This window comes from Halichoerus grypus, chromosome 11 (genome assembly GCF_964656455.1).
Source record: "Halichoerus grypus chromosome 11, mHalGry1.hap1.1, whole genome shotgun sequence".
NCBI classification, from domain to species: Eukaryota; Metazoa; Chordata; class Mammalia; order Carnivora; family Phocidae; genus Halichoerus; species Halichoerus grypus.
In genome coordinates this window covers 17,865,533-17,879,129 of record NC_135722.1, presented here as the reverse complement: position 1 = coordinate 17,879,129, position 13,597 = coordinate 17,865,533, and the positions used below count along the sequence as shown (strand labels likewise).

At 41.8% G+C, this 13,597-nt stretch overlaps 1 protein-coding gene across 4 annotated transcripts in view; it reads left to right on the top strand.

The window, feature by feature from the left end:
• TTC17 (tetratricopeptide repeat domain 17) overlaps positions 1–13,597 on the top strand; it is a 115,671-nt gene that overhangs the window by 87,761 nt on the left and 14,313 nt on the right. For 2 of the 4 annotated variants that reach the window (XM_036097677.2, XM_036097676.2), the window contains 3 exons: positions 775–895; positions 3,314–3,473; positions 4,630–4,713. In XM_036097677.2, coding sequence (XP_035953570.1) covers positions 775–895; positions 3,314–3,473; positions 4,630–4,713 — 365 coding nt within the window. Of the gene's footprint in view, positions 1–774; positions 896–992; positions 1,062–3,313; positions 3,474–4,629; positions 4,714–6,249; positions 10,544–13,597 lie in introns of those variants that run through there. The other 2 variants (XM_036097678.2, XM_036097680.2) reach the window with 2 other exon arrangements.

The window sequence follows — 13,597 nt, the reverse complement described above, 5'->3', positions numbered from 1 at the left end:
GGCTCTGCCATATACTAGCCAGGTGACCTTGGGCAAGTCACTTGATCTCTCTGAGAAGAGAGATTTTTTTCCATCTGAGAAATGAGTCTGTGGATGTAAAGCACTTAGCACAGGACCTGAACACACAGTAAGTGCTCTGGACATAAATGATAACCTTTCATTATCACCATTATTCCCCATCTGCTGCTTTTCTCTACAACAGTGGTTCTCTACCAGGAGTGATTTTGTCTTCCCAGGGCACACTTTGGTTGTCACATCTGGGGGAGGGTGCTACTGGTTCTATGGGGTAGAAGCCAGGGATGCTGCTAAACGTCCTCCAATGCACAGGACAGCCCCCACGACAAAGCATCCTCCAGCCCACGACGTCAGTACTGCCAGGATGAGAAACCTTGCTTTAGCCATAAATGCTTTTCCTAAGTTGGAGTTATCTTTATAAAATCAAAATGGAGAGGGGTAAAAATGAAATTTGGTAAGATGTTAACATTGAAGAATATCTTAGCTCTTATCTTATGTTGATCAGTCTTAAATCTAATGGACTCATTTATTTTTACTTCATCATCTGTCTCTGAGTCTAAGACTTTACTCAGATAATCTTACTGCCTTTGCTGTGAATGACAAGAGTTTAATTCTCTAGATGATAAAAATCCTAAAGACTAGAAGAATGACTGGAACCTCCAAACACACCAGCCTGGGTGAAGTAATCACCAGCACCTAAGACACTGTGGGTTCTCTTCCTTTGCAGTTATGTCCATTGATGACATACTTTCCTTCTAGGAAAAAAGCGTGACTACCAGAGTCTGGGATGGCCCAGCCCAGACGAGTGCCTCAAACTCCGCTGGGTAGAGCTGACTGCCATCGTGAGTACCTGGCTTGCAGTTTCTTCAAAAAACATTGAGTGAGTATCTTAAACCTCTCCCCCCTTCATGGCCTTTGTGTTCCAGCGAACCCGTTGGGCCTCCGCTGACTTCAGGGATGCCCTTCTTTGTCAGCAGCTATTAGAAGACTCGGCCTTTTTAGGCTTGGTGGTTCCGAGGATGACCATTGCTGACCACAGGCCACAGGTGGGCACAGCCCATTGTACTGAAACAGCGAATGTGCCTTGCCTTCTTAGTGCCTTCCCCCGCACTCTGTAAGCTCTCCAGAAGTGTGTGACTTACTTAGAGTGGAAGACTGGATCCCTCTTTATAGAAACACCTGTGGTTTCTCACTAACATTGTGTACTTAAAAAGGGAGCCAGAGCATATCCATGTTTACAAACACCCACCAAGACACCAGCTGAGCAAGGCTGCCCCTCTGATAACTTTTTCCTCCCTGAATGCTCATTCTCTTTTGCTGGCTCCTTTCTACCCTTTAAGTGTTGGAGTTCCCCAAGATTTACCTCTCAGCCTTCTTATCTTAGAATCCCTCTTAGTCAGACTGATGTACTCCCAGAACGTCTGTCACCACCAATATATTGACAGCTCTCAAATTCGAATCTCCAGGTCAGATTTTTCTTCAAATTCCTCAACCCATCTGTCCGGTTACCTACCTGGCCTCCCTGCCTCAATACCTCTGAGACACCTCAAGCTCAGGAAAACCAAACTCATAATTTTCTTGTCCACTCTCCTTCCAAAAAATCATTGTTCTGTTTTCTGTTTCTTTTTTATTTAAAAAAAAATTTTTTTTAAGATTTTATTTATTCATTCAAGACACAGAGATAGAGAGAGAGAGAGAGAGCACGAGCAGAGGGAGAGGCAGAGGGAGAAGCAGGCTCCCCGCTGAGCCAGGAGCTGGATGTGGGGCTCGATCCCAGGACCCTGGGATCATGACCTGAGCCAAAGGCAGATGCTTAACGACTGAGCCACCCAGGCGCCCCTGTTTCTTATTCTTAGTAGATAGCTCTAGCAGGGCTTTGGCCAGAAACCTGGGAGTCGTCCTTAATGATCCCTTTCCCTTAGATACTCAGATCTGGTCTGTTACCCATTCTTACCCCTTCCATCCTCTGAGTATTTTTCAAAGCCATCAGCTCTTCTCCGTCTCCATTGCTGCCCCCTTAAACCAGATCCCCATCATCTCCATTTCCATTCACTCAGTAGCCTCCTAGCTGGGCCGCATGCTTTATTCACTCTTGACTCTATTCTGCCCCTTCTCCCTACAGTACTCAGACTCCTTCCTCAAATACAAGTCAAATAATTCTTAAAATGCTCTAATAACTTCTTATTGCTCTTTACCGTGGTCCACAAAGCCCTTCGTGATCTGCTGCTACGTGTCTTTCCATCCTCACCACCCTCCCTCCTGTCGGGCCCTTCACACCGGTGTCCCTTTGCGTGCGGTGATGTTCTCACCACCTTTTTCCCACCTGGTTTGTTTACACTCATCCTTCTGGTCTTGACTTAAATCTTACTTCTCAGGGAATCCTTCACTAACCACCCCCTTCCTCATATATACCCCCCCATAGTGTACTGACATTGTACCTTGTTTTCCTCTTTTATAACATCTGTAATAACTCAGTCACTCACAAGACCACAAGCACCATAACAGCAGGGATTGGGTATGTCTTGTTAGTTATTATAGCTCTGGTGTGTGACATGTAGTAGGCTCTGAATAAATAATGAATGAATGTTTGCCTAATATATATGAGCGCTTTAAATAGTTAGAAATAAAATTTGACCATGCCAGTTTGCCATATCAGCATATATGGTAGTGTATAACATTTAGCCTGCATATAGCAGGAAAATGACCACTTTGGGACTACAAAAGGGAGTTAACATCTTATGCATAGATATATTGACCAGCCACATCTGTTTAAAATGTACTGTCTAAACTTGAGGTCACTTTTTCTGTGGGGTGGGCTTCTGTGCATAAAGGGAAAGTAAAAGATAGGAACCACTTGTGGGTATTTATCACTGACAAAGAAATTTTTCCCTGAAAAAAGAAATCCTAGAATAAAACCTGCCAGGTTCAAAACTTCCCCAGTGAGAAAAAGTGGCCAATGGCAGTGACCAAACCAGACACCATGGTGCGTAGAAAGGAGGCAGCTTGAGTGGACCAGGAAATCACTGAGTTCATGACTCAGATTCCAGCACTGCTCCTTTGACCTGGGGTATGATCTCTGCTCATACATTCAACAAACAGTTATTGCCAGGCACTGGATCCTTGCACCTGTAAAATGAGAGATCAGACTAGATCACTTCTGAGGTCTCTTCAGTCTGTGAGTCTGTGGTTCCAGACAGTCCTAGTAACATAGTGAAGTTACGATCAGCTGATTATTAGTACTCTTGCTCCCTACCCACTCAGGTTTTCCATGGCTAATGTGGCAATCTCCATTTTTCAGCATCACAGAACACATCGACTTTGCCACTCCAATACAGCAGCCAGCGATGGAGCCCCTTTGCAACGGCAATCTCCCCACGAGCATGCACACCCTGGACCACTTGCACGGGGTCTCCAACCGGGCCAGCCTTCACTACACGGGTGAGAGTCAGTTAACAGAGGTGAGTGCTCAGCTTTATTCAGCCTCTCTATAGCTGTTAGCGCCACAGTGATGATGCAGCTCATAGCAGAAAGCCCAGTGGCCAGGCCATATTTTTTTGTCTTTTTTCAGCTGGCTGTCATCTTGGTGACTTTAGGCCAGGCCTAATTTCTTTCAGGCCCTGGGATTGAGTTTATGCTTTTCTTTTAATGGCCAGGAAAGTTTAATTCTGATTCACTCCTCAAGGTGGGTAGCATTCTGCTTGCCATCAGACAGAGGCTCTTGTAAGAATTACTTAGGGCAGCTTATTCTCCTGTTGGCATTCTTTTTTTTTTTTTTTTTTTTTTTTTTTTTTTTTTTAAAGATTTTATTTATTTATTTGAAAGAGAGAGAGAGAGCACATGAGAGGGGGGAGGGTCAGAGGGAGAAGCAGACTCCCTGCTGAGCAGGGAGCCCGATGCGGGACTTGATCCTGGGACTCCAGGATCATGACCTGAGCCGAAGGCAGTCGCTTAACCAACTGAGCCACCCAGGCGCCCTCTCCTGTTGGCATTCTTAAGAAGGCAAGGAAGGTGAGCAGACTTGGCATATACCTAGCAAACAGTATACCAAGAAGAACAATTGGAGAAACATACCACAAATGTCCAAGAATAGAGGATTTGTTAAATAAATGTTGTATAGATATAAGATAGTATACAATGGAGCGCTCAAGAAAAATGTAGTAGAAATACATTTATTGGCATGAAGAAATCTTCATATTATGTGAAAATATAGGTGACAGTATGCAGTGTGATCCCATATTCTGTGAGAGAAGTAATATGTGTGTATACATATTATTTCAGAAAAATACCTGAAAGATCAGTATAAAGATATTAGCAGTGGTTGCATCTAGGTGACAAAATTATAGATAGCTTTAACTTTCTTTATTTACTCTGTTTTCTAATGTTGCTGTAATGAATGTGTTTTACATGTCTGTAGTTTTTGTTAAGTGGAAGGGGACGGAAGGGACACTCAAAAGGCTTCCACACATCTTGCGCGAAGTGCCTGACCAGCAGGACCACAGCACGTACCCCAGAGCAGCCATTGCTTTTGGGCTCTAGTGTCCAACTCAGCGTCAGCAGCGTCACCTAGATCCTGCTCCTTTCATTGCTCTCACCTGCCATCTTTCCCTGCACCAGGTACTGCAGAATCTTGGCAAAGACCAATATCCACAGCAGTCACTCGAACAAATTGGCACGCGAATTGCCAAAGTTTTGGAAAAGGTAAGTCACCCTGTAGGAAAGCTGGAAACTACCGTTCGTCCACCTTCTAACTTTCCCAGATGATTTGCCACGAAGTGGCTCTAACCTCTTCCGTGAGTTACGCAGCACTTAGTAGCTAAAGGGAGGACATGAAATAACCCATCACTAAAAGTTTCCATCACTTTTCCATTGCTTTTTCCATCACTCAGTTAGTAGTACTCTTTGTGGCGGCCTTGCTTACCTCCCGTGGTGAAACCTACCTCATCAGTTTTGTCCTCTTTACTCCAGCGTGGGTACATGGAGATGGGGGTCCTGGCAACCATGGAATCACAGTATATGACATAAGTCAGGTGTCCTTCTGGTGGAAGAGAGTAGTTGGCATTTCAGATTGTGGATGGGCAACACAACTTTAAATATCTTCTTCTCTTGAAATGATGAAAGAAAATATCTGCAAAACTGCATTTTCATAGAGCCTAGAGGACATAGAACAGAGTTTCTAAGACTGTTCATCTGTTTCTGTGTGATATTTATGTAAAGAGGGGGTTTTGTAAAACTAAAATTAATTACTTTATGGTTAGGTATCTTTCCACTTTATTAGCATGGAATGTTAAAGCGGTACTATAACCTAGTGATTGAGAGAATCACCTCGGCTTCTGGCACGACACGACAGTATGGCAGGAATAGGGAAGTCATGGCAGTTTTAAAGAGAGGAAACAGGAAGGACGTAGCAGTCACTGTTCCCTGTCGATTCTGGACCCTGTCTGGCCATATGTCACCAGTTCCCATGATGACTTGCATTACAAGGAATATTCCTTGATTATGGCCCATTTTGGTTTCCTGGGCTTGGTTCCCTAATCTGCTTCTCCGCTCCTGACCCTTCTCTCTGAGTAGTGTTTCCTTTTCTGTAAGAAAGGCCTGGGTTGGCAGTTGAAGAACTCACTCATCTTGCTTCCCACCTCTCTCTCCCTTGTAGTCCACGCTGGCACAACCCCTTTAAAAGACTTTGTAGACCTTCAAATTATAAGTCACTCCAGACAGAACCCACACCCCAAATCTCTTCAAGAAGGCCCCTGTCTACCTTGAATTGAGTCCAGGGTGTAAATACCCTTAAGATTTTTAGACGCTTTTTGTCTGAGAGAGCCTTATGAGGCTTACATCTACCTTCTGAGGCGGGAGTAACAAAGGGTCCTACTGCCATGCTTCCGATTTGAGCTTGACCCTGAGGCCATAGTTTTACTGGTAACATTCTGGATTTTTTTTTTCTTTTTTTTTTTTTACTTTAAAACCTCATGCTGATTGGAGAAGCTGGTAGTTGAAAAACTTTCATTTTCTAACCTGGCAAGTCCCAGCTTAAGGCATTTTTTCTAAATTCTGCTTAAAAACTGCACAGTTTCCTGTTTAAGTTCTCTCTCTTCTAATACCCTACTAGAGGATTTTTCAAAAAGCCTTTGTCACTTTCAGTATTCCTCTTGGAAGTCTTCCTAGCCAGATCCACAACGCGGTTAGGTATTTTTGCTGTATTCCAAGATACAGCCTCACCGTTTGTTTTGCCAATAGGTAAGCCTGCCCCTTCTCCAGCCTCCAACAGTGATTTCCTCTGTGCTTTTCCAGCCTCCGTTAAGTCTCACTGATGCTCAGCAGTTGTATTCAACCCAGTCCTAGAACACCACAGGTTCTAAGTTTCTATTATGGCAGCACTCCATTCTGAATACCAAACAGTATTTCAGTTATCCACTTCTGCCTCAGAAACCACCCCAGAATTTACTGGCTTCAGACAAAACCGTTATTTGCTCAAGATTGTGCAGTCTGAGCTAGACTCAGCTGGGCATTTCTTCTGGTCTCACTTGGAGTCGTTCATGCTAATGCAGACATGTAGAGACTTGTCTGGGACTGGCCACCAAAGAAGCTTTCACTCGCATGTCTGATGCATCCGCTGGAGTGGCTGGGATAGCTGGGGCACAGCTGGGAAGCTCTGTCTCGGGAGTCTCTCCAGCAGGGTAGCTGGCCCTTTCTCCATGGTGGCTCGGGGCTCCACAAGGGGAAAAGCAGAAGCACGCAGGCCTCTGAGAGCCTATGCGTAGCCAGAACTGCAGCGGCACCACTCTGTCCAAGCGAGTCCAGCGCGCCTGCTCAAAGCCAAAGGCAGGAGAAACGTCCTGTGTCTGCTAGTCATGACAGAGAATACATGGCCCATCTTTAACGCACCGTGGGTCCCTCCAGAGGAGCAGTGGGACTGACAGCATCTCAACAGAGATGATAGAAACCAGAGGCCAGTGTAACAACATCTTTCAAGCTGGAAGAAAAAAACTGCAAGCCTAGAATTTTATACCAGCAAACATGTCCTTCAAATATTAAGGTGAAATAAAGATGAGTTCAAAGAAACGAAAATTCAGACAATCTGGCACCAGTGGGCCTGCACTGAAATAATAATTAAAGAAAGTTCTCAGGAAAATATCCCAGATAGAAATATTGACATGCAAGAGGGACTGAAGAACGCCAGGAAGACAAATGTGAATGAACGGTAGCTGTACAAAATCATACCTGCAGGACCCTGAGGCGCCGCACTTTTACGTTATCACTAAAATTCACGGTAACAATAACAGATGATGAGAGGGAAGTAAATGGAGTTTAAAAGTTTTAAGGTTTAATTGGTATCAGCCAAGTACTAAAGTAATAATTTGCATGGGACTGTGATAAGTAAAAATACAGTTTTAAGCTCTAGGCTAACTACTAACAATGGTTTTAAAATGTAATTTAACAGAAGGAAAATGGAATAATATAAAACATTTGATTAATCTAAAGAAAGTCAGGAAAGGAAAAGGCACATAAAAATAAAACACAAATGGTAAAATAGGAAGTATAGATCCCAAGCATATCAGTAGTTAGGTAAAAAAAGTTATATAATTTATGCATTTAGTATAGAATGGATTTTTTTAAATTCAACTATATGCTGCTTATAAGAGAAACACTTTAAATATCAGTTACAGAAGTATTGAAAGTATGAAGACGGAAAATAATATACCATGCAAACAATAAAAAAAAGGTGATAGAGCGATACTCTCATCAGAAAAAATAGACTTTGGGGCACCTGGGTGGCTCAGTCATTAAGCGTCTGCCTTCAGCTCAGGTCATGGTCCCAGGGTCCTGGGATCGAGCCCCGCATCGGGCTCCCTGCTCAGCGGGAGGCCTGCTTCTCCCTTTCCCACTCCCCCTGCTTGTGTTCCCTCTCTCACTGTGTCTCTCTCTGTCAAATAAATAAAATCTTTAAAAAAAAAAAAAGAAAAAATAGACTTTGAAGCAGGAAGCTCTAATTAGCATTAGAAGAGCTAAAAGAAAAAGATTGGTAATGGCAAATGTTGGAGATGCTGTAGAGCAACCAGAACTCTCATGTGTTGGCAGTGGAAGTATAACAGTACAGATATTTTGGAAAAGTTTGGTTGTCTATTAAAAAGTTAAGCATATATGATACAGGAATTTTACTGGTAGATGTTTATCAAAGAGACATGAAAATACATGTCCACAAAATACTTGTTAAAAAATGCTCACAGCAGATTTATTCATAATAGCCAAAAAAACAGTGAGGTGCCAGTCAATAGAAGAATGGATGAGCAATGGTGTATTTACACAATGGATACTAATTATACTAATGGATTCAGCAAGAAAGATCCAACATCCATATTGATGAATCTCAAAAATACTATGCTAATAAAAGAAATTGGACACAGAAACATGCATAGTATATGATTCCCAACTATATAAAATTCTGAACAGGAGAACTCACCTATGGTGTTAGAAATCAGATCACTGGTTGCTTTGTGGAGGAAAGGGTTGACTGGGAAACAACTTGAAAGGACTTTCTAGAGTGTTGGAAATTTTCTGTGTCTCTAGTAGTCAAAAGTGAATGTTTTACTTAAGATCTGAGCATTTCTCTCTATGTAAATTATACCTGTTTTTAAAAATGAAGGTTAAATAAAGATTTTAGACCGCCAGAAACTGAAAGATGTTACCAACAGACTTGCACTAAACATCACTAAAGGAATTTCTTCGGGCAGAAAGAAAACTATCCTGGCTGGAAACAGGAAAGAGCAGAGAGCAACAGAAAGGGTAAATATTCAGAGTAAATATAAATGAGTATGACCGTACAAAGTAATAACAGTAGTATCTTCTGATAGGAAAGTGCAGCAGCATCAGGTATGAGTCCTTATTTAGTCCAGGGACCGTTCTCTGCCTGCCACACTTTGCTGCCAAGTCACAGTTCAAGTGCAAGGGAACAAGTCAAATGATGTATTGTGGGAACTATCCTGACTTAGATGTCCCAAGTTCCATATAAAAACCAGTATCTTTTGTGATAGCCCCTTAAGTCCTGGAAAGGGCATAGCTATTTACAAGAACCATGGCACTCAGAAGCTCAAAACTGGCTTTCCATGAGGTGTTTATAGTTTATTTCCAGTTCTCCTCATCCAGATACAATTTACCAACTGAGGTCATTTTTACTATAAGCTACCTTGCCTGTAAGAGAACATTCCCCCTTTATTAGGTTTTCAGGAAAATAGAGCTAGAAGCTAGAACCATTTCCACTGTGGGCTCACAGACCAACCTCCATGACCTTGAGTTACTAACTTTAATACAACAACTCTCAGACTTTGGGGTCCACCAGAATCACCTGGAGGGCTTATTAGACTCAACAGATTGCTGGGCTTCCTGAGTTAGTAGGACTAGGGTTGGGCTTGAGAATGGACATTTCTAGTAAGCTGCTGGGTGATACTGCTGGTATGAAGATCACATTTTGAAACCACTGCCTTAGAAAATGACAGTGATGACAAATAAAGCACGCCTTTCTCATTTATTACTCACAGAAGAACAAGGATGTCCATATCCTCTTTGCTTCCAACTTTAAAATAGTCGTTATCCTTTGTTATTTCTTCAAAAGCCCAAGGAGTTTTTAGTTTGCATTGCCATTAATTACCACTAAGTGTCTGCAGATGACATTGGTCAGTCCCCATGTGAGGGTTAAACCCTCAGGGTGCTGCCCCAGGTTGCAGCTGAGGTTGCTTCCACGTGAGCTGCTCAGAAACCTTTGCCACCCCAGATGTGCACCATACTGTGGCCATTTCCAGTGTAGCCAGTTTGTGTGCCAACTTGCCACCTAGCCCTTTTCGACCTGTGTGCTGGTGCAGAGTAGTTCTCCCACTTCTGTCCCCCACTCCCCCAGCTAGGGGCTCAGGGGCACCGTGCCATGCTGATTAGATCTGTGGCCAGCCCAGTTTTGGTCAGAGCCAACCCAGCTACTCCACCCTCTTGTCTGTTCCAGCCCCGGTCACAAACACAGAGTCAAGCTCGAGTCTCTTCCCCACCCCTTGCCGAGCATCAGTGCCTAGTTTGACCCAAATGCATCAGCTACCCCAAGGCAATGTCATTCTTGCCAGCTGGCCCACTTACAGCTGCACTTCTGGTCAGTTCCATTTCATGGACAGTGGGGAGGGGAGGAGTGGGCTGTTTCTCTCGGCATAAATTTGTCTCCAGCTTTCATCTAGTCCCACAATGGAAAGATTTATCCTCTATCACATGATGTCAAACTTTTGCCATCAGACTCTGAGAAAGTTGGCCCCCCACTGAGACTTGAGTCTCATCTGCATCTCCCTGGGCATTCTTTTATGTCACAGTGCCTTGGCCACATTGAACCAAGGATATGAAAGTCCATTCCGCTGCTGCTACCACTCGGCAGTATCTACTGTCAGTGGATTTCTGGCCAGCTAGATAAATTTTTTTTTTTTTAAAGATTTTATTTATTTATTTGACAGAGAGATAGACAGAAGAGCACAAGCAGAGGGAGTGGCAGAGGGAGAGGGAGAAGCAGGCTCTGCACCGAGCAGGGAACCCGATGCGGGACTCGATCCCAGGACTCTGAGATCATGACCTGAGCCGAAGGCAGACGCTTAACCATCTGAGCCACCCAGGCGCCCGCTAGATAAATATTTTATACTCGCACAACTCAGGGCACTTGTGGTCTTGCCTTCACTCAGAAGGATAGAATAGGAAACCCAGTAAGCCAGCCACGCAGCTTTTCACGTGTTTTCCAAGAATTCCCAGAGCAGGGGTGCCTGGGTGGCTCAGTCGTTAAGCGTCTGCCTTCGGCTCAGGTCATGACCGCAGGGTCCTGGGATCGAGCCCCGCATCAGGCTCCCTGCTCTCCCACTCCCCCTGCTCATGTTCCTATTCTCGCTATCTCTCTCTCTGTCAAATAAATAAATAAAGTCTTAAAAAAAAAAAAAAAAGTTCCCAGAGCAGTCTGGCAGCAGTCCCAGGGACAGTTATCTGCCCCTTATCTGCCCCTTCCCCCAAATGACAGCTCAGGGGTAAGGGATCAAGACCACATGAGTTGAGTGTGGGGACAACCCTGGTTTAGAACTTGCAAGTTCCATATAGGAACCAATAACTTTTACGAGAGTCTGGTGGGCCTAGAGTCCAAGAATTCCAACAAGGGCCAAGAAACGTTACACTCGGGAATGGTCACAGTCCTTGCAGTCCACTGTAGTTTAGTCAGGTCAGCTTTACCATAACTGTGTTGGCTGGTAACATGGCTGACATTCTACCTTTATTAGGTTTCCAGGGGAACACAGCTAAAAGGTTCACATGAGATTAATTTTCCCATGAGTGCACATGGGCAGGATGTTAGGTTTTAGCATTATCAGGGAAGTAGTAAAATTAAAGTAATCATTTGTATTTTTAGTCTGGAATAATTTAAAGATGCATATTGTAGTTTCTAGGCTAGTCATTAAACGAACAGTTAAAGAATGTATAGTTAAGGAAAAATGGAATAATAAGAAAACATTTGATTAATTCAGTAAAGAAGCAAGAAAGGAAGACAAAAGGAATATAAAATAGAAATATATATGTAAAATATAAAAATGGGTAAAATAAAATAGAAATAGTAAAGCGATAGAGATAAGCACAATATGTCAGTAATGACAGTAAATACAAAGGGACTAAGTATTCCAATTAGAGTACCAACATTATCAGACTGGGTTAAAATACTGAACCCAATTATGTACTGTTCACAACACAAGTAACACACTTTAATATAAGATATTAAATAGTTGAAATTAAACAGATGGGAAAAAGATATATAAATACTAAACAAAAGAAAGCTGGTTTAACTATACTAACATCAGACAATGTGGAATTTAAGGGAAGAAGAATTACTACAGAAAAAGACAATTCATAATAATAGAGTGGTCAGTCCACCAGGAATATAGAAAATTGTAAATCTGTATGTAACCAATAAGATAATTTCAAATAAGGCAAGCATTAAACATTGGCAGATCTATACAGAGAAACAAATGAGTCTACAATCATAATAGATGTCAACCTCTCTCAGTAGGTGATAGAACTAAGCAGACAAAAAAAAGTAAAAATATAGACCATCTTGCTAAAAAACAAATTTGACCTAACATATTTATATAATGTTGCATTAAACTGTGACATAATTCTCATTTTTTAAAAAGCATATGGCTCAGTTGGTAGAGCATGCAACTCTTGATCTTGAGGTTATGAGTTCGAGCCCCATGTTAGGATGGAGCCCACTTAAGATAAATTTTTAAAAAATGCACGTGGACCATTTACCATGTTGATCATAAACTGAGTCATAAATTAAAATATTGAAATAATATGCAGAGTATATTTTCTGACCATAGTGGAATTAAATTAAAAAAATAAAGATCAGAAGCAAGAGGAAAGATGGAAGATCCTCAGCAATTTTGGTGACATTAAGCAGTACACCTCTATGTAACCCATGGGTCAGTGAAAGCCCAAGCAAAATTAGAAAATATTTTGAAATGAATGATAACAAAAATAAAGCATGTCAAAACTTGTGGGAATGCAGCTAAAGCAGTGCTTGAGGGAAGTTTATAGCCCGTAAATGGATATATTAGTTTAAAAAAAAAAAAAAAAAAGACCAGAAATCAGTGATCTATGCTTTAATCTCAAAAAGCTAGAAAAAGAACAAATCAAAACTACAGTGAGATATTTCTTGCCAATGATACTGGCAGAAATTCAGAAATTTGATAGACTCAGTGAGGCTATGGGGAAATTGGCACTGCTCTTCATACATTGCTGGTGGAAAGGCAAAGTGGAATAACCTTTATGGAGAGAAAATTGACTACATCTAGCAAAATTATACATTCATTTACCTGTGTAGCCAGCTTTCAGGAATCTTTTCTAAAAATACACTGGCAAAAAAATTAATACAAAAATACCTATGAATAAGGCTGTTGATTGTAGCCTCATTTGTAATAGCAGACTGGAAACAACCCAAATGCCCAACAGGAGGAGACTGATTAAATAAAAACTCATCCATGGGTGTTTATTGGGTGTGAACATCCACACAATGGAGTCTTTTACAGCTGTCAAAAAGAATGAAGACAATTTCTGTAAACTTCTATGAAGTAATCTCCAGGATATAGCCAGTGAAAAAAAGGAAAAGTGGAGAAAATCATCTCTCTGATTACAATATTTTGTTTTTTAAACAATGGCAAGGTGGGGGATGTATGTAGAGAGAAACAGATATTTTAAAATGGAAGAGTAACTTTTAAAAATACTTGTAAATGGTTTTCCATAGAGGGAAGAAAGAAATTGGATGGGAAAGACTGGGCATAAAGCTAGTTTTCCTTGAATCTACATTGTCTTTTCTACTTGACTTTGAAAACAAATATTTTATATAATTACAAAACAAATTTTAATAAGGCAATTCCTAATTAAAAGTAAAATTAAGTGAGCCCAACTGTGTATTCAGTTGGTGGTATAACCACATCAAGAGGAACTATTCCAAGTGACTTTAAAAGACAATTATTTGACTGCCTCCCTTGATGGGATTTACCCTAAGCACAAAAGAAAACCTTATTCATTT